This window comes from Papio anubis, chromosome 10 (assembly GCF_008728515.1).
Source record: "Papio anubis isolate 15944 chromosome 10, Panubis1.0, whole genome shotgun sequence".
Classification (NCBI taxonomy): domain Eukaryota; kingdom Metazoa; phylum Chordata; class Mammalia; order Primates; family Cercopithecidae; genus Papio; species Papio anubis.
The window spans coordinates 103,260,759-103,281,064 of NC_044985.1; the positions used below are offsets into that span (position 1 = coordinate 103,260,759).

The window sequence follows — 20,306 nt, forward strand, 5'->3', positions numbered from 1 at the left end:
TGTGGGTGGCTGACTCAGGTAGGCTAAAATATCCTTAACTCGGGACCCCTAGAACTGCTTGTGACTGGCACCCTACTACTTGTCCTCCCTTCTGTGACCCTGGAAACCCAGACACTTTGGAGGGAATAAGGGCTCAGGATTCTGACTGCCTGGGTTTCAGTCCTAGCACCAATCATTTCCCAGCTGTGTCACGTTGGTAAGGCACTTAACCTTTTTTATGCCTCAGTTTCTTCATCTGTAAATGGGGGTGATCACAGTCCTTACCTCACAGGGCTGTTGTGAGTGTTAAATGACTCAATGCATTTTAAGCACTTGGTACAAGCCTGGCACTCAGGAAATATTCAATGAGCCATTTTACAGATTTTTATTAAGCTCTCTCTGATGTGACAGGTATGATAATACATCTAATTCCTTTTTTTTTTTTTTTTCTAATCTTCATAATTTTTATGTGTGATGTGCCCCCTCACCCGCCCCAGCCCCGGCAAGGGTCCAGATGGGGAAAACTGAGACCCAGCTCTCTTGGGCACCAAAGCTCTGTTAAGTGAAAGAGATACTCTGGGGTAACCGGCTCCTTCCCTCCTCCTTTTCGCCCACACTCCCTATTCAGGCCCACTTAGTAGCTATTTCCGAGCTGAGTTATTTCAGAGCATACCCCTGTGGGGGGCCTTCTATGCTTCTCAGGGGGGATTTCCAAGGACTCAAGATAGCTTTCCCAGGGGAAGCGCAAGTCAAAGGCCTATCCTGGGGGCAGACTGAGCAAGGGGAGTAGGAGCCTGGGCATTCCGTCGCCACCTGCTGTGTCCCATCAGTGCTGGTGGTGGCGGCAGGTATGGGCTCAGGTCTACACAGCAGCCAGGGAATCCTAGGGATGGGGCACTGCTCCCCAAAGGCTTGTGCCTGGTCCAGGAGGCTGTTGCTTGGCTTCCAGGGACCACTAGGAAGGGGTGTGCCCTGCTGATGATGGGCAGGGGTGTAGGGGCCAGCTGGGGGCTGGAATGAGTGGGCGGCTGCATTCCTGAGAGCGCCCCTCCCCACCCCACCTTCTTGTCTTCCCTCCCCACTTCATCCTTTGGGTCCTAAGTCTCATTCTTTTCTCTCCCTCATGCTCAGTTCTGTTTCCGCTGTTTCTCGGCTTCCAGGGCTGGGGGGAGGAGGCTGGCCCGAGTCCTAGGGCTGAGTCTGTACCAAGACCCAGCCATTAGCCCAATCTTGTGGTTCCAGAGCCGCCGGCCTCTCCCCAGCACCTGCTCTGGCTGTGCGCTCCTCGTGGGGGTGGGGGGTGGGGGGCAGGAGGATCTGGCCCATGTCACCCCCAAGCCTGCCCAGCATGCCCACCACCCAATTCCTGTTACAAGCTAAGGGTCTAGGAGAGGAGGCCCTCTGAATCCTCTACCCCTCTCCATCTTGGTTCTGCAGCAGCGTCCCTCAGAGCGGGTTGCGCAGGGAGGAGCCCGACCTTCAGCCTCAGCTGGCCAGCGAAGCCCCACGCCGCCCTGCTCAGCCGCCTCCCTCCAAATCCGCTCTGCTCCCCCCACCGTCCCCTCGGGTCGGGAAGCGGTCCCCGCCGGGACCCCAGGCCCAGCCCACGGCCACCCCCACGTCGCCCCACCGCCGCACTCAGGAGCCTGTGCTGCTCGAGGACACCACCACCGAAGAGAAGCGAGGGAAGAAGTCCAAGTCTTCCGGGCCGTCCCTGGCGGGCACTGCGGAATCCCGACCCCAGACGCCACTGAGCGAGGCCTCGGGTCGCCTGTCGGCGTTGGGCCGCTCGCCTAGGCTGGTGCGCGCCGGCTCCCGCATCCTGGACAAGCTGCAGTTCTTCGAGGAGCGACGGCGCAGCCTGGAGCGCAGCGACTCGCCACCGGCGCCCCTGCGGCCCTGGGTGCCCCTGCGCAAGGCCCGCTCTCTGGAGCAGCCCAAGTCGGAGCGCGGAGCGCCGTGGGGCACCCCCGGGGCCTCGCAGGAAGAACTGCGGGCGCCGGGCAGCGTGGCCGAGCGGCGCCGCCTGTTCCAGCAGAAAGCGGCCTCGCTGGACGAGCGCACGCGGCAGCGCAGCCCGGCCTCCGACCTCGAGCTGCGTTTCGCCCAGGAGCTGGGCCGCATCCGCCGCTCCACGTCGCGGGAGGAGCTGGTGCGCTCGCACGAGTCCCTACGCGCCACGCTGCAGCGCGCCCCATCCCCTCGAGAGCCCGGCGAGCCCCCGCTCTTCTCTCGACCCTCCACCCCCAAGACATCGCGGGCCGTGAGCCCCGCCGCCGCCCAGCCGCCCCCTCCGAGCAGCGCGGGAAAGCCGGGGGACGAGCCTGGGAGGCCCAGGAGCCGCGGGCCGGCAGGCAGGACAGAGCCGGGGGAAGGCCCGCAGCAGGAGGTTAGGCGTCGGGACCAATTCCCGCTGACCCGGAGCAGAGCCATCCAGGAGTGCAGGAGCCCTGTGCCGCCCCCCGCCGCCGATCCTCCCGAGGCCAGGACGAAAGCACCCCCCGGTCGGAAGCGGGAGCCCCCCGCGCAGGCCGTGCGCTTCCTGCCCTGGGCCACGCCGGGCCTGGAGGGCGCTGCTGTACCCCAGACCTTGGAGAAGAACAGGGCGGGGCCCGAGGCAGAGAAGAGGCTGCGCAGAGGGCCGGAGGAGGACGGTCCCTGGGGGCCCTGGGACCGTCGAGGGGCCCGCAGCCAGGGCAAAGGTCGCCGGGCCCGGCCTACCTCCCCTGAGCTCGGTAAGGCCTCAGGGAGGGCTGACAAGGTGCCTGGACCAGGTCGGTGGGGGGCGTTTGTGGAGAGCAAGACGGCTCAGCAGGAGCGGGGGTGGGGGGGGGGAGGGGGGGGGGCGGGGGGGGGGTTCGGTCGGGGGTTTCGCCTGGGGCTGCTAGTCTGCTGCAAGGGTGGGTTTGCCAGAGAAGGCGCAGACACAGGCTCCACTTTGAGTGAAGGATTGTAAAAGTCCTTGTGCTCGGACTGCCACTGGTGAGGCGGAGCGTGAGTGTTGTGATGGAGGCTGGGTGAGGCTGTGAGCTAAGATTGGTGCCCAGATGCCCGCCATAGCTCCCCTGGGTCCAGTGGCCAGCTAGGCTGTTGGATCGATAACCACTACTGGGGGGGATGCACTGGTGGGAGCCTAAGGCTCCCCTTCATGCCCCCAATCCCTCTGTTGGGGAGAGATGGTAGATGGTCTGAAATAATTTGCAAATTCCTGTTACAGACACGCTTTATGCCACAAAACTCTACTCTGCCTCTCCCACTCGGGCACCATCCCCTGATCCATGTGTGGCCATTCAGCCTCCCCTTCTAGCCTCCTCACCCAGGCTTACACCCTGCATGGCTGAGCTGACTGTGGTCCCCACACAGTGACTGCCTGTGTGTTGTCTCCCAACCTTCCCATGGGTGGTGACCAACATCACCAACAGGAGAATGACTCTGCACCCCACCCCTCATCCTGCACATCAACTGGAGGCCCACTCCTGGAGAGAGGCGGCGGAAGGTGTCCTTGACCCACTTCCACTGCTCCTCCAGAATAGATGCCTCTACCTGCTGCTCCTGGGAGACCCTGCCAGGATCTCTTTCATTGCACTTACTAGTCTGTATTTTTCTTCATCAAAATTATTTTGCATTTAAGTGTTACCACCTCAGAATCTTTAGAGATAATTAGGCCCCTGTCCATCATCCTCCTGGCCACCATTATTGCAAACACACAGCCATGTGCCAGCACTGTGTTAACTAGGCCCTTACAGATGTTATTTCACTTCAGCCTATATGTCAGTTTCAGAGAGTCTTATCCGCTCCATCTTACAGATAACAAAACTGAGGCTCAGAGAGGCGATCTAATTTGCCTAAGGTTTTGCAGCCGGAAAACAGCAGAATTGGGATTTTCACTGCTTTTTTTGGCTACATACATCATCCTTTATCTAGCTTACGGAATGTCAGAGTTGGAGAATGCCCAGAGAGACCCATGACAGTGGAGTTTGTCATCTCTCTGTGTGTATGAGCTTCCTGTAAGCAGGGACCACATGGTCCTTCCTCTCGTGTTCTTGGTACCCATACAGTACTCAGTATGCCGGGAGTACAGGGTCACTATTTGGTGAATGGGTGAAATCAAATCTGATCTTCGTAGGCCTCTCAGACCGCCTACCATTCACTCTTGTGAATCTGATGGCTTCACACATTTGACAATTCACCTCGTGTTGCCCTGTGCCACCACTGTTATTACTTAAGTCTTGGGTTGCTGTTAGTTTGTACTGTCTGTTTGAAAGCTTGTGCCCCTCCAAGTGCCTTGCACAGGGCGTGGTACGCCATACACGATGGCTGATGTATTAAAGACATATGCAGTGCCGTCCTGTCTTCCTCCAGAAGCCAGCGCTCTAACTGTGGATGAAGTTGAGGAACAGTCAGACTACCATGGAGTCAAGGCTGCCCTGACCTGTTTGAGAATGCTCCTTCTGACTTCCTTTGTTCCCTACGGGCATTCAGGAGGCAGACCCTGTTCTCCCCCAGTCCCTGCTTTCTAGAAGCCCCTCTGTCTGGGTTTGACTTTCTAGGATGCAGGCCACCAGGACTCCCTCTCCTGCTGTCATCCCTGCAGGGATCATGGCCCCTTACCCCGTTACTCCTGTGTCCCACAGAGTCTTCGGATGACTCCTATGTGTCCGCTGGAGAAGAGCCCCTAGAGGCCCCCATGTTTGAGATCCCCCTGCAGAATGTGGTGGTGGCACCAGGGGCAGATGTGCTGCTCAAGTGTATCGTCACTGCCAACCCCCCGCCCCAAGGTGAGCTCCAGTACTGGGCCAAGGTGAGGTCAAGGTTGGGAGGGGGTGTGTGAGAAGGGAAGGGGAGGTTCCCCCCGACTCCTCCATGGGAGGGGTGGGAAGGAGGGGAATTATCCCCTCCATGGGGCTGCCCTGACTTCTGTGTGTGTTCAGGGACATTTCCCAGGACCCCTGAGAGAGGGGAGGGCAACCTGGGCTTCCTGAAATGAGGGTGGACTTTTCTGGATTCCCTGGGGTGCTGAGAGGAGAGGTTTGGGCTCCTGTGTGGTGTGTGGGGTAGGAGTGAGAGATTCTCGGTGGGCGCCCGTGGGCCGTGGCGAGCCGGGTCCCCGTGCCTCCCCACAGTGTCCTGGCACAAGGATGGGTCAGCGCTGCGCAGCGAGGGCCGCCTCCTCCTCCGGGCTGAGGGTGAGCGGCACACCCTGCTGCTCAGGGAGGCCAGGGCAGCGGACGCCGGGAGCTATATGGCCACGGCCATCAACGAGCTGGGCCAGGCCACCTGTGCCGCCTCACTGACTGTGAGACCCGGTAGGGAGCCCATCAACCCTGGGACTGGGTGGGGGCAAACTGTGACTCTTCCCTGGCCCAGGCCCAATCCCCCTCCCTTCCCACTCTCAGCCTTGAGCTCCGGCTCCCCGCCAGCGTGCACAGTCCGTGCAGTCCCTTCTGGATGTCAGCAGCTCTGGTGAAAGCATTTTAAATGGCCCTGGCCTCAGGGCAGGGGCCAAATCCCCAAGGCACACACAAGGCTGGCCAATTCATGAAGTCAGTGAAATTTGTCTTTAGCTATCCTCTAAATGCCATCCTCCCATGGCATTTCCCTGAACAGGGTCCTGTGGGGAAAGCAAATTGTCCTTGAGTTTCCCAGAAAAAGAATCTCTCTGCTCACAGGGCTTAAGAGCCACCACGAGCCTTCTGAAGTCATTTCCCCTGTAAGACAGTCCCCCCTCCCAGTAAAAAGAGATGCTTTCGAGTGCCACAAGCCACTTCCCCCCTCCTTTTCTTGAACCCAAAGTCGTAAAAAGGGTACAGCGAAGAGCACTTCTCAGGGGCTGGCAGTGCCGAGACCGCCTTGTTTTCTATTTTTGTGAAAGCCCTTACTTGGTGTCAGACTACTTTCTTTGGGATTCAGTCCAGTTTCTTTCTGGTTCAGCTGGATCAGTGTCGGTGTACATGGCCAGTTCAGCTCATTCAGCTTGCTGGGCCTGACAATGCACTGACCCCGGGCCTGGGGTTCGGGGAGGTGAGGATGGTCAGGGGGCGTTACAGGAGGAAAACACACTCAACCCTCAAGGAGGTTCCCACTGGGTGACCAGACCTGGATCAGGGGACCTAGGTTGGGGGACAGTGTGGGGCAGATGAATCTAGTGCTGAGGACATCCGAGCAGTTGCTTAGTGTTCTGGGATGCCTGCGCTGAGAAACTTTGGCGCCCTGAAGGAGGCTGGGATTTAGACCGGCACGGGGAAGGCGGGACATGCCAAGATGGGGAACAGCACACGATGTTCTGTCCCTTTCTTCCACGAAGGGCTGCAGGAGACAAGATGGCAGAGCCTGTGTGCCCGTCCCAGGGCCTCAGCACCTGAGCAGTGAGGGAGTTCTTGATGCGTCTGAACACAGTCTCGTGCTCCAACAGAGCCTTTGGTTGCATGGTCTGGCTTGTGCCACTGCAGGTCTTCATCCTCCTTAGCTGCATATCCCTCCCAGGAGCCCATTTTCCAGGCTTTCTCCTCTTCCTACCCCTCCTACCCCGCTGAATCATGCCCATCCCTCCACCACATGCTTCTGTCCTTCCATCACCTCCGAGATCTGGCTTCTGACTCAGCTCCCAGCTCCCCTGAGGGGGCCCAGGCCTGGCTCCAAGACTCCAGTCAATACCTGGCTTGGGCTGAAATTTGGCGAGGGGTGGGATGCGGGGTGCCCCGATATTGGCTCAGGGCCATTTGGGAGCCTTTTAAGGTTGGAAAGGCAACTTGGGGCGAGGCAGCTGTCAGCCCTTGACTGGGAGTTCTGTATTTGCGGCATAGAACCTCCGGAGCTTCAGTTTCCTCATTTGTAAACCAGAGATAATGACACCATCCTCACGGATGAAAGCGAATGTGTGAACGAGCTTTATGAACTGTAAAGCTGTAGACAAATGTTAGTTGTTAGCGTTATTAACGGGTGATGTGTACAGGAGCTCAGGTTTCTACGAGGATCTGGGAAGTGCCTTATCTTTCTCTGTCCCTTTTTTCAGCCCTGTGAAACCCTGTGCCTTGGGGACTCCACCTCTCCCCTTGGAAGGCCATGTCCTGCAGACCCTCCATATTTCCCAGCCCCTGTATCCTCAGCTCATCACAGCATCTCTGCACCTCTGCCCTGGGGAGCCAGAAAGCCTTCATCACATTAGTCTGTTGCATCAGGCATTGCAGCAAGACAGCACCTCCTTAAGTCAGGCTGGCTTGGGGGCCCCAGGGCCTGAGGGGCAGGCATGTGGGTCCAGACTTGGCTCTGGCTGTGTAGAGCAAGCTGACTTTCTTACCCTACAAGGCACTGTTTAGTCCAGAGTGACTGGATGGGGGCCAGTGGACTTGAGAGCAGCAAAAGTGGGTGGAACCTGGGGATGGCACAGACATCTGGCAAGGGGTGGTCCCAGGCCTGGAGTCTGCAGGGAGTGAGGGGTGGAATCAGGGGAGGGTGTCCAGCAGTTTGCCCGTGGGCCCACTGGGGAGTAGGTAGAGGGAGGCAGTGGGCAGTGTCTTGTGGGAAGAGGCCTGCGTGCAGCCACCGCCCTCTCTTGCTCCTGCCCCTCCCCTTCTTGCTCCTCACCCTCCCCCTGCCCAGTGCTATGGTAACCAGGGCTGGCTGCCCAGTCCCCTATTGGGGTCCACCCCAATAGGGCCTGCTTTTGAGGGTCTACAGATCTCAATTCCTGGTTGGGAGCCATGGGAACCAGGGAATGGATAACTAGAGAATGCGGCCCCACGGACTGTGGTTTAGGGGGCAGGGTCTGTGCGGGCAGGACCTGGTCCTTACCAGCTCCTCAGTTCCCTCCCATCCTTTCCACCCCACTGAATAATTCTGTTGAGACCACAGTCATTCTCCCAAAGCAGATGTGTGGATGGGGGCGGGTGGCTAGGGAGTGTGAAAAGTGTGCTTAACCAAAGCAAAGCATTCCGCACCGCTGCCCACATCCATCACACAAGTATTTATTGAGTGCCAACTAGGTGCCAAGTGCTACATCTCTCTAAACAGTTTCTTCTGTTTGGAGAGTATCATCGACTTTCTCAAGCCCTTTCACATCTCTTCCTGGTGATAACATTGTGCCATACATTTCCCTTGGAGGGACATGTGACAGGTGGTGACATTCCCATTTTACGGATGAGAAGACAAAAATGTGGATAGGAAAGTGAGGTAGAGCTAGTACCAGGCCAGCAGCCTTTATTTAGCACTTGCAATCTGCCTAGGGATGTTATCAGCAACAAGTGATTTAGGGTGATGGAAGTAACTGCCCATGAAGCAAATAAACTTAGTGTGGGGTGCAAATAAAAGTACATGGCCAGGCCGGGTGCGGTGGCTCACACCTGTAATCCCAGCATTTTGGGAGGCTGAGGCGGGTGGATACCTGAGGTCAGGAGTTCGAGACCAGCCTGGCCAACACGGCAAAACCTCATCTCTGCTAAAAATACAAAAATTAGCCAGGTGTGATGGCATACGCCTATAATCCCAGCTACTCTAGGGGCTGAAACAGGAAAATCACTTGAACCCGGGAGGCGGAGGTTGCAATAAGCCAAGATTGTGCCACTGCACTCCAGCCTGGGTGATAAAGTGAGACTCTGTCTCAAAAAAATAATAAATAAATAAGTAAATAAATAAATAAATAATACATGACCAGTTAGCACTTACTGAGTGCTTCGTATATACCAGGCCCTGTGTTGATTGGATTATTTTGTTTAATCCAGCCTTATGAGGTAGGTTCTATTATTATGCCCACATTACGGATGAGGAAACTGAGACTTGGAAAACTTTAGCAAAATGCTATCTGGACACAGTGGCTGACACCTGTAATCCCAGCAGTTTTGTCTGGAGCAGCATTGATCAATAGACATTTCTGTGGTGATGGAGATGCTCTATATGTGCATGGTCCAGTATGGTAACCCTAGCCACACGTGGTTAGTGAGCACTTGAAATGCAGCTGCGGTGACTGAGGAACTGCATTTTAAATTTAATTTCATTTTAATAACTGCATTTAAATAGTCTCAGGTGGCTAGTGGCTGCCTTCTTGGGATGGTCAGCTGTAGGAGCTTAGGGCCAGCTAGAGGCTGGAGCTATGATTTGAAGCACTGTCTCGGTCTCTCAAGCCTGCATTCCTAACCATGATGCTATCCCACCCCCTTTCCTGTTGCTCTGAGGAAGTTTGAGGTTGAGGTGGAACTGAGCTCATGAGCTCACTGGGAGGGCACTGGTGATGCCCTCTGTGGGTGGGTCAGACTGGGGGCTTTCTCTCCTTCCTCTGTTGACTCCCCACCTCTGGCACAGCTGTGGTCCTTCTGTTTCCTTGCATGCCTGATGTGAGCACACCCAGCTTCCCCACTATGCGCCCTGAGAGGAGGTCCTCTGGGTGCTGGGCAGGAGGAAGTGGGAATATGGGAGGCCCCATGGGCCTGGGCCTCATCCTGCCACCTCCAGTCCTGCCCTCAACTACAGGTCTCCTATATTTGAGCCCAAGATTCTAGCATTTTCCAGCCAAGACCTTGGCTTCTTCATTGTACCTTAGCTTGTCATGGTTTGCTTGGCGGCAAAGTGAGGATCTTCGTACCAGTCAGGCTACCTACTCGGTGAGATTCCTGAGGGTCTATGAGGAGGGCGAGTTGACTCAGGACATTTGGGACAGGGGATATAGCTCATCAAAGCACATTCCGGTCCCACTCATAGAATCAACATGACCACAGCAGAAAATAGGTTGTTTATTGGGGGCCATGAAAACAAAAACAAGGAAGAAAACCTTGGCATCCATGTCAGTCCCTGTCTTCTCTTGCCCCTGGTCTCTGGCCACCTGTGGCATAGTTACAGATTCTCCCTTGTGATGGCGGTGGCTGCCGATGGGGAGGATGCCACATGGCCCCCATCGTCAGTCCTTGATGGGGGTTTGGACAACACCTGACAAAGCACTGTGGTGTGGTCCCCTTGCCCAGACTCAGCCCTTCCTCCACCCTCCTGTCTGCCAGAAATAGGTCTGCCTGACAGGTGGCTGCCCCGAGGCTGGTACCTAGAACGGAGGCCATCACTCACAGCCTGTCAGAAGTATGGAGAGCTCATTTACTGTTGTTGCAGCCACTTTTTCTCACCTGGAGCAAACTAACATAATCATATGTAAGAAATTAATCATGACCGGGCGCAGTGGCTCACGCCTGTAATCCCAGCACTTTGGGAGGCCAAGCCGGGTGGATCTCGAGGTCAGGAGTACAAGACCAGCCTGACCAACATAGTGAAACCCTATCTCTACAAAAAATACAAAAAATTAGCTGGATGTGGTGGCAGGCGCCTGTAATTCCAGCTACTCGGGAGGCTGAGACAAGAGAATCCCTTGAACCCAGGAGGTGGAGGTCGCAGTGAGCCAAGATCGCGCCATTGCACTCCAGCCTGGGCAACAGTGCGAAACTCTGTCTCAAAAACAAAAACAAAAAAAGAAAAAGAAAAATTAATCACTTCACTTCTGGGGCTAGGTCAGGCTGACCATGTGAAATGATCTGGCAGCTTGTACATTTTGAACTAAGACTGAAACATTCTCAGTCCAAGAGGAAATATTTATGTCAGCACCCTGTGGAAATGCCCACCTCCTGGCCAGCCATGTCCTGCCTTTCCCTGACTTTTCCACAGTGGGGTTACCACAGCAGACGTTTCAAGAACTGCCTGTGGAGGACCTACTGAAACAGCGCATGTGGAGGGCCAGCTGGGAAGGGCTAAGCCACAGGCAAATGCTGGCTATCCTGCAGCCTATCACTCCGTTCCTCAAGAATCATAAGGAGAAAAACTGTTTATGGACTGGGTCCATGGCTCACACCTGTAATCCTAGCACTTTGGGATGCCAAGGCAGGTGGATCACTTGAGGCCAGGAGTTTGAGACAAGTCTGGCCAACATAACGAAACCCTGTCTCTACTAAGAATACAAAAATTAGCCAGGTGTGGTGGTGGGAGCCTGTAATCCCAGCTACTGAGGAGGCAGGAGAATCGCTTGAACTTCAGAGGTAGAGTTTGCAGTGAGCTGAGATTATGCCAGTGCACTCTAGCCTGGACGACAGAGTGAGACTGTCTCAAAACAAAAAACAGAAACAAAAACAAACCAAAAAAGAATTGTAAGGAGTCCACCTTGCCTGCAGAGTAAAGGCTGCACACCTTCGGGTGGCCTCTACCATCTGCACCCATAGGGCAAAAGGAGGCAGAGGCCTGAGGCTGGCCCTTGGGTGGCAGTAGGAGGCACGTGCTTGAACGGTGGATGCCCCACTCCTTACTTCTTTACCCAGTTTATAGACAGACAGTTGAGCTATAGTCCTCTGCACACATGCCTTTTGCTTCAAACTTTTCTGCATGCACTTTCCTCTGCCTGTAATATTTTTCCCTTTTTCCTGCAAACTGCAATTTCAATACTGCCTCTTCCTTCAGTTCTCTCTTCCCTGAGCCAAAAGTCATCTCCTGCCTTCTGTACTCCCACGCCCCTTACCTGCTGCTCTCTTGCTACCTGATACTTCCTGCTTGCTCTTATAGTTGCATGTGTATCTGGCTTGTCTTCTCCACCACCCAGAAGGCTCCTGAGGACATGACTGTGTCTTTGCCACTCCTTAGCACTGGCAGCTGGGCCTGGGGGCCCTTCTGAACAGTTAGGGGCTGGGCTGTGTGGACTGCAGAGCTGCATGTGAGGTGGCAGTGAGTAGGCAGAGACCCCCATGACTTTTCAAGGCCTTGAACAACGTGGGTGACTCACAGAGGTGAGGCTGGACATGACACCCAGCCACAAGGGTCATGAGGCTCTGCCTATGAGGCGAGCTTGGGAAAAAGACCATGGAGCAGTGGTCCTCAGAGTGAGGCCCCCAGACCAGCAACATCAGCCTCACCTGAGTTTGTGTTAGAAATGCAGATTCTTTTTTTTTTTTTTTTTTTTCCCAATAAGCGTTTTGCACTCCTAAGAAATGCCAGGTTATTGGCCTCAGCCCCCACCTACTGAATCAGTAATTCCGTGGGTGGAGCCCAGCACTCTGTGGTCTAAGGAGCCCTCCAGGTGATTCTGATAAACAGAAAACTTTGAAAACCACTGCCATAGAGTTAGAGATTGTGCCCAAGATGGAAGGCCAGGTCATGCCATGGGAAGCACACAGGCTGTGGAGCCAAACCTCCTAGGTTCAAAGCCCTGCTCTGAGGTTGAATGGCCCAGTGATGAGGGGCTCAGTGATGGCACCTCTTAGGGCTGTCCTCTTCCCATGTAGGTCAGCAGTGGTCCCTAAGGTTTCATGTACCTAAGAGTCACCTGGGGTGCTTTTTAAAATGCAGTTTCCTGACATCTCATTTCAGAAAATCTAATTCTGCAGGCTGGAGTAAGGTTGAAGAATCTATATTTTAAATGAGCCCGAGGTGGTCCTGATGTGAGTAGGTCAGGTATCATTCTGAGAAGCCCTGAAGCAAAGGGCCGTGTGTGACACCTTTTATGTACTAGATAGTCGCAGTAGTGGCTGCAATTCTGTCTATTGTGAGAACACATCAGGGGACACTGAAACAGTTGGGGCCGGTGGATGTGCTGGTCTGAGGAGAGGGAGTTCCCTGTGTGCTTCCTAACGCCAGTATTTTCATCAAATGAGTTTGAGCTGAGAGTGATGTTGGAAGGGCAGACATGAGCATTGGGTCAGCGTGGGGGACTGGGAGCCAGGGTGAAGGGGCGGTACTTCCATGGCAGGTTGTTCAGGGCCATTGAGTGTATGTGCCTCTTAGGTTTAGGGGGGCACCTGCCCCCTCCTTCCTGGCTGATGTAACTGTATTTCCCACAGTGAGAGTTGGGTTTGTGGGTGGAGCAGGGCTGGGATGTCAGGGACTGGTTCCAAAGATGGTTTTGGCTATGGGGCCAGGGAAAAAACTAGGTGGCACCAGATTCTGGTGTGGAGCCTCAGGAATCCTTGATCAGCCTCCTTGGTCACTCACTTTTGGAGGTGTGGAGGGGCAGGGGCTACTGCCTTGTCTGGAAGAGGCCTGGGCTGCTCTGACAGTCTCTCTCTCCAAGGGGCTTGAGGATAGGGGCTCGCTTGGTGACTGGATGCCCTCCAGCAGGATGTTCCCCTGGCCACCACCAGGGGTCTCTGAGGCTCCCTGCAAACCTTGACTATCTGGTCTTCAGCTCTGCTTCCGCTCCTGGTCCCTGGGCCTGTGAGCCTCCTCAGTACTGTCCAGCCTGGAGGTGACCCTGGGGCAGGACTCCAGGCTCCACAGAGGGGTAGGACCGCCCACCTGCAGGGCCATGCCTGTGATCTCAGCCATCAGCTGCCTTAAGCACCAAATGCCATTCTGACTTCCCTCCCCAACCCTATCTCAAGACAGCCCCCCTGAACAATGGACCCCTCCTCTGCCCAGCCCCCAGCCCTCCTTCCTCACTGGCCATGCTGGGAAACACAGGTCATGGCTTGGGAATGTGTCCCTGCGGGGGGTGAGGCGATAGGAAGAGGGAGAAGGACATGTGACCCCTCCTCAACAGCCCCTTTCTCTCAGGCTCCGTGTCCAAGCCCCTTCCCCAACCCAGATACAAATGGGTGCTCATGACGAGGGGCCATTTGGGGGAGGCAGCCCCCGCTGTCCTCCCTAGCAGGGCTGATGGGTGGTGGGCAAGTTGCCAACAGGTGCCCGGGGGAATGGGTAGGAAGGCTGGATGTGGGCTTAGTACCCTGGGGTGGCTGCTGGCCAGAGCTTCCATGGCAGGGATGAAGGGGCAGAGGTGGGATTCTGGGCCCCCTCAGATTCTTCCACCACCTCTGGGAAGGAGGGCAAAGGTCTTGACAGTTCTCTGATTTTCGGGGCCAAAGAAAACAGGTATGCCCTGGCTCTGCAGTATTTGAGACTCGTTAGCACATTCCCACATCAGGAATCTTGGTGGTTCCATCAGAGCAAGGGGCAACACAGGGAACATTTCCCACAGGCACCTCCTTTGGTGGATGTGTCAGAACAAATGGATCAGGGCAAGCGTCTCGATTGGCACAGTGCAGTGCCACCCCTCCCCTGTCTTGCTCGGGGACGGAGGCCCCACACCTTGAGTCAAGGCGCTGCAGAGCGGGCTTTGCTCTTGTCAGGGTCTGAAGCTGTAAGGAGAGGAAAGACAGATCCCAGGGCTTGGGAGTGAGCAGAGTGGCTAAATCCAGACGGCCACACTCCGCCCTCCCCTCTCCCCTCTCCTCCCCCTCCACACCAGGGCCCAGGCTGCTTGTGGTCTCGGCAGGCACCAGCTTCCCAGCCAGCTGCCTGCCGGCCTGCCATCCAACCTCCTCCTTCCCCTCCCCCAGGGCCTTCTCCGTGTAGGGCCTCAGCTGGGTCAGCCGAGTGAGTGGGGCTGGGCAGGCTGGACAGGCTGGGCTCCTGCTCCCTGGGGAGACAGGCTGGGGTGGGCAGTGGGCAGGCAGCAGAAGGGCCTGGTGCCAGGGCAGAGCCTTCAGGACAGGCACAGGCTGGGCGTCTGTGTGCAGAGCCTCGGGGTGAGTTGGGGTACAGCCCTGCTGAGGGCTTGGGGTGGGGGGACCTGGGGGAGAAGCCAGGGGGCTGTGGCAGTTTCATGTCTGTATTTGGCAGTCGGATAGGAGCCAGTTCAGCGAGACTGGGCCCCTGGCCAGTTGCAGGGGAGGGCGTCAGGGCCCTGGGGACACCCCTCCCACAAGGCTGACTCTGGTTCCCCCCTCCTCTTCCCCAGGCTGAGCTGCCCTTTTCTGTGGATGACTCCAGCTCTGTTTTTATATCCCTCGAGCGTTTGGGGGTGCAGGCTGTAGGGCTGTGGCCAATAGGTGCCCCTGGGGTTTGCACGGCAGGAAGCTGAGAAGGGAAAGGGGGAGGGGCAGGCTAGATGGTGCCACCTCATTGGCCCTGGACCGAGGTCAGGGTGTGTCTTGTCTGTGGTGTGTGTTCCTCTGCACCAGGCCCAGCTTGCCCAAGAAATGGGCATCCTAGCCATGCTGCTCCAGGGTTCCATAGACCTGCACCCCCTGCTTTCAGAGCCTGCAGTTGGTAGTTTAGGCCACTAGTCCATGTCAGGAATGTGGGTTCCCTGCTCCAGTGGAATTCTCCCGCCAGGCTCAGGAGTGGCCCCTCTGCTGCCCGAACCCTTTGTCCCAGGCCTTTCCCTATGGTGTCCCCTCCCGGGAGGATCAGCAGGGTCAGTGTTGGCAGAGCCAGTGGCAAACAAGGTTCCAGGGGCTCAGGGAAGGGAAGCAGCTGGGCGAGGTCACAGGAGCCTGGGAGTGAAGTCCGGGCAGGGCTGGCCTGTGGGGAGCTGCCGCAACTCCTGGTCTCTGGGCGACATTCCAGCCAGCTCTCCCAGGCTCTCTGCGAGCCTTCCTCCCTGGCAGCTATCTTTGTCTCTCTCCAGGTGGATCTGCATCCCCTTTCAGCAGCCCCATCACCTCCGACGAGGAGTACCTGAGCCCTCCAGAGGAGTTTCCAGAGCCTGGGGAGACCTGGCCTCGAGCTCCCACCATGAAGACCAGTCCCAGCCAGAACCGCCGTTCTTCTGACACTGGCTCCAAGGCACCCCCCACCTTCAAGGTCAGACCCCTGAGGCTGGGGCCCAGCCTCCTGTGTGTCCCCGATCCTTTGGGTGACCCCTTGTTCTTGGGGCCATGCTTAGGCACCAAGACCTGGAACTTGGCTCTCATTTAAACGCTCTTACCCAGAGCCAGCCTCAGTCTGGCTGTGGAAGAGGCCTCCGTCTCAGATTCCACAGCCCCCAGGACCCAAGGCTCTGCCCTGACTGTCTCTCCCTGACACTTTGGGGTACCTGCTTCAGGTCTCACTTATGGACCAGTCAGTAAGAGAAGGCCAAGATGTCATCATGAGCATCCGTGTGCAGGGGGAACCCAAGCCTGTGGTCTCCTGGTGAGTAGCCGCACTTCCCACCACCCACCAGCGACTCTATGCTAGGCTTGGCTCTGGGAGGTCTGGCTTTGGGTGGAAGAAGATGGAACCTTGGTGGGCTTCCCCATAATCTGCCTCGGGGGCCTCATCTTAGGGACAGCAGTGTACTCCTCCCGGCACCCTGTCCCTTGCCCCACGTTCCAGGCTTATTTAGGGCTTCCCCTTCTGGGGAGGGGTTTGGGTCTCATGTCTGTCCATTTGGGATAAATGACTGGGCATGGTGGCTGAAGCCTATAATCCCAGCATTTTGAGAGGTAAGGCGAGTGGATCACTTGAGGCCAGGAGTTTGAGACCAGCCTGGCCAACATGGTGAAACCCTGTCTCTACTAAAAATACAAAAAAATTAGCCAAATGTGGTGGTGCATGGCTGTAATCCCAGCTACTTGGGAGGCTGAGGCGAGAGGATCACTTGACCCTGGGAGGTGGAAGCTGTAGTGAGCTGAGATCACATCACTGCACTCAAGCCTGGGTGACAGAGTGAGACCCTGTCTCAAAAACAAAAACACCCCCCTCCCCAAATTGGCAAGAAGCAAGACATTTCAGAGGCCAAGGAAGGAGGATTGCTTGAGCCAAGGAGTTCAAGACCAGCCTGGGCAACATAGTGAGACTGTCTCTACAAAAAATTGCTTAAAAATTAGCTGGATATGGTAGTACATGCCTGTAGACCCAGCTACTTGTGAGGGTGAGGAGGAGGATCACTGGAGCCCAGGAGTTTGAGGTTGCAGTGAGCTATGATCATGCCATTGCACTCCAGCCTGGACAATATAGCGAGATCCTGTTGCTGGAAAAAAAAAAAAAAAGCACACAATAATTTGTTGCTGAGCTGCCAGCAGCCCAGAGTTCAATGTAGGTCTAAGCAGAGGGGCCTTGCTCATCCCAGGTGCCTGGAACATGGATTACTCAGTTTACTAATTTTTTATTGGTTTGAGTTCTGTTTTTCATTTTTAATTGATTGTCTGGTCCCCACTGTGAGTTTTTTTTTTTTTTTTTTTTTTTTTTAAGATGGAGTTTCACTCTTGTCGCCCAGGCTGGAGTGCAGTGGCGTGATCTGGGCTCAATGCAACCTCCACCTCCTGGGTTCAAGGGATACTCCTGTTTCAGCCTCCCGAGTAGCTGGGTGCCACCACACCCAGCTAATTTTGTATTTTTTGTAGAGGCAGGGTTTCTGGTCAGGCTGGTCTCTAACTCCTGACCTCAGGTGATCCACCCACCTTGGCCTCCCAAAGTGCTGGGATTACAGGCATGAGCCACCGTGCCCAGACCCCACTGTTTTTTTTTTTTTTTTTTAAACATTGTAAGTTTTTTCATATCCCTTTTGGGAAGTGGGAAAGCTATCTATCCATTATAAATAAATAAAAATAAGAAATGGGGACGTTTAAGAATTATTAAGAGCTAAATAGGGCCAGGCATAAGGGCTCAATGCCTGTAATCCCAGCACTTTGGGAAGCCAAGAGAGGAGGATCATTTGAGCCCAGGAGTTCAAGACCAGTGTGGGCAACATGATGAAACCCTGTGTCTACAAAAAATACAAAAATTAGGGGGGCATGGTGGCGGTGCCTGTAGTCCCAGCTACTCAGGAGGCTGAGGTAGGGGAATCGCTTGAACCTGGGGAGGTAGAAGTTGCAGTGAGCTGTGATCGTGCCGCTGTACTCCAGCCTGGGTGACAGAGCAAAACCCTGTTTAAAAAAAGAAAGAAAGAAAAGAAAAAAGAGCTAAATAGCACGGCTCCACTCTTGAGTGCAGCAGGGTTCTGAGAAGGGAGAGCTCCAGGCAGTTAGAAGTGACCTGGAAGCTCCTAGAGGTGGGTGGGATGGCAGGGGTGGGGGTAAAAACCTAGCCCTGGAAACCAGGGATGCCTACGTTCGGTGGGACAGATCTGGGGACTGGGCAAACTGCACAGGGAAGGAGAGGCCTACACAGTGCTGCAGCCCCAGTTCCTGTGCACGCACATCAGGCCCCTGGGTCCTGGGACTGAGTTCTCGCCCCTTTAACAGGCTGAGAAACCGCCAGCCCGTGCGCCCAGACCAGCGGCGCTTTGCGGAGGAGGCTGAGGGTGGGCTGTGCCGGCTGCGGATCCTGGCTGCAGAACGTGGCGATGCTGGCTTCTACACTTGCAAAGCGGTCAATGAGTATGGCGCTCGGCAATGCGAGGCCCGCTTGGAGGTCCGAGGTGAGTACCTTATTTCTCCATGAAAGCCCACCTGGCCCTGGTCCCTTCCTGCCCCCACGGTCCGCTCTCACGCAGCCTCAGTTAGAGGATGCCACCAGTCCCCTAGTCCAGCTGCTTATATTATTGTTGAGTGAACCAAAGCCCAGAGACAGGAAGTGACCTGCCCAAAGCTGCACAGCACATTATTTTGTGCTCAGCTTACTACACAACACCACCTTCCCTGTTGCTCCATCACGGAGCCCTGGTGGCAGCCAGAGACCCTGCACCTGCCACTGGCCAAGCGCTCTCTACACTCTTCTGAGCCTTTGTCACCCTGCTCTGCCCAGGACCCTCCCTCATCCCCCTCCTCCTCTCCTCTCACCCCTTTGCCCACCCTCCCATCCCATTGCTGTGCAGAAGTTACTGTGAGGTAGCGGTGGGGAGAGTCTGGTGGCTGGACCCGTTCGGAGGGGCCCTTGGGGTGGCTTAGGCTTGGAGCATCACAGGGACCCTAGGGTGCCAGGGTGAGCACAGCTGTGACCTGTGAAGAGGCCTAGGCCCCCAGAGCCTGGGGCATTATGTGAAGGGGCTGTCTCAGGCAGCAGGAATGACAGGCCCTGGCTAGGGGGCCCTCGAGGGCCGTGGGTTTTCCTCCCCGAAGGCCACAGCCGTTTGTCTTGCCTTCCACCTCACCCTTTGCCTCAATGGCGTCTTGCTTCCTCTCCTCGATTCTCACTCAGCCCCCAGCCCCTGACCTTCCCCAAGACTCAGAGCTCGGACCCTGACAGTCATGGTCCCTCTGCTGGCCCCCTTGCCTCAGTTCCCCTCCTCTGTGCCCGCCGTTCCTGTAGTTGCCACTTCCTTGGTCTCCAGATTCTTCAGCCTTCCTCCTCGGCCTGCTTCCTCTCCAGGGCCTGGCTCTGCCTCGCTTCTCTGTATTAACCCGTGTCTCGGTGCTTCTTTCTCTTGGGGATTCCTTCCAACACCCCCAGGCTTCGGGATGCTCCTGATCCCATGAATGCCTGGTTGCCCGGGGTCTCTGCCTGCCCAGGAACCCTGAGGAACCAGTCTCTGACTAGCTGCCGGGCCCTCCCAGCCCAGAGCTGACCTTGGGGGAACCAAGAGTGGCAGTGCTGCCCTGGCAGTGTGAGAGGCAGCCCTCTATGCAGAAGGGCCCTAGCCAGGTCTGCGTGACTGTGCGTGCATGTGTGCGTGTGCGTGTGCATGTGCATACATGCGTGTGTGTGCATGTGTGCGTATGCATGTGTGTGTGCATAGGTGTGTGCGTGTGCGTGCATGTGTGCGTGCATGCGTGTGTGTGTGTGCGCGTGCGCGTATGCTGCACTAACCTGCCGCTTGCTGACTGAGGTTTTTGTCTGTACACAGGCGAGTGAGCTCAGGGGGCCACCTGCGCTCCCCCCGCTACCCTCCGAGCCGCGCCCCTGTCTCAGGCACCTCTCGGACCTCGCTGTGTTTCACTGCCTCCTGCCCACAGACCCAGGCCCGCCGGCCCGGACCCGTCCCAGCCTCCCCTCCCCACCCCATGCAGCCCCCAGGGGGATAGCCCATGGGCCCCTGTGGATCCTCCCTCCCCAAGTGGACACATGGCTGTGCAGGCCAGGAGGCCCACAGATGGACTGAGTGCTGGGAAGGGGCGGCTGTGAGGGGTATCATCCCCCTGAGTCTCTCCCTGAAGGGGAGCACCGGGCGAGTGCATGTGCTACTGCTGCTACAGGCCTGTCTATCTGTTTGTCTGTCTGTGTGTCTGTGACAGTCAGGGAAGGATGCCTCTGAGCTGAGGTGGGGTGAGGCAGAATGGGAGAGATTAGGGCATGGCGTGGAGGGGCCCAAGGAGCAGGGGCTGTTGACAAGGGCCTTACCAGGAGGGATTAGGACACTGACCATTCTAGAAATGGGTTTCAAATGGCACAACACTTTCTATTCCACAAAAGACCAAAAGCCAGAGACCCCAGGCTCTGTGCTGATGAACAGCCTGGCTGAGCCCTGGCCCTGGCAGGTTGAGGGACCATTTGGGGCTCCCTCCTTCCCTGTCAGGGCTGGGGATGCTCTGTCTGGGAATGAGGGAGTTAACCAGGTTTGGTGCAGGAGCAGGGGCAAGGGGCCACTGTAGTGAGTGTGGAGAGATTTGGAAACACCTATTTCTTAACACAAATAAAGTCCAGTTTGTACCCAGCTGGTGTGTTGTGTTTTTTTTTTTCCCCGCCGCTGTCTCTGCCACAACGTGGCCCTCTCGGTTTCCCCTCCCTCAGTT

General features: G+C 56.2%; 1 protein-coding gene across 13 annotated transcripts in view; it reads left to right on the top strand.

Annotated features, from left to right (window-relative positions):
• SPEG (striated muscle enriched protein kinase) overlaps positions 1–20,306 on the top strand; it is a 58,532-nt gene that overhangs the window by 11,643 nt on the left and 26,583 nt on the right. For 7 of the 13 annotated variants that reach the window (XM_031651142.1, XM_031651132.1, NM_001169097.2 and 4 more), the window contains 6 exon segments: positions 1,417–2,714; positions 4,614–4,757; positions 5,103–5,285; positions 15,341–15,516; positions 15,758–15,846; positions 17,880–18,055. In XM_031651142.1, the coding sequence (XP_031507002.1) occupies positions 1,417–2,714; positions 4,614–4,757; positions 5,103–5,285; positions 15,341–15,516; positions 15,758–15,846; positions 17,880–18,055 (2,066 nt within the window). 13 annotated transcript variants of the gene reach the window in all.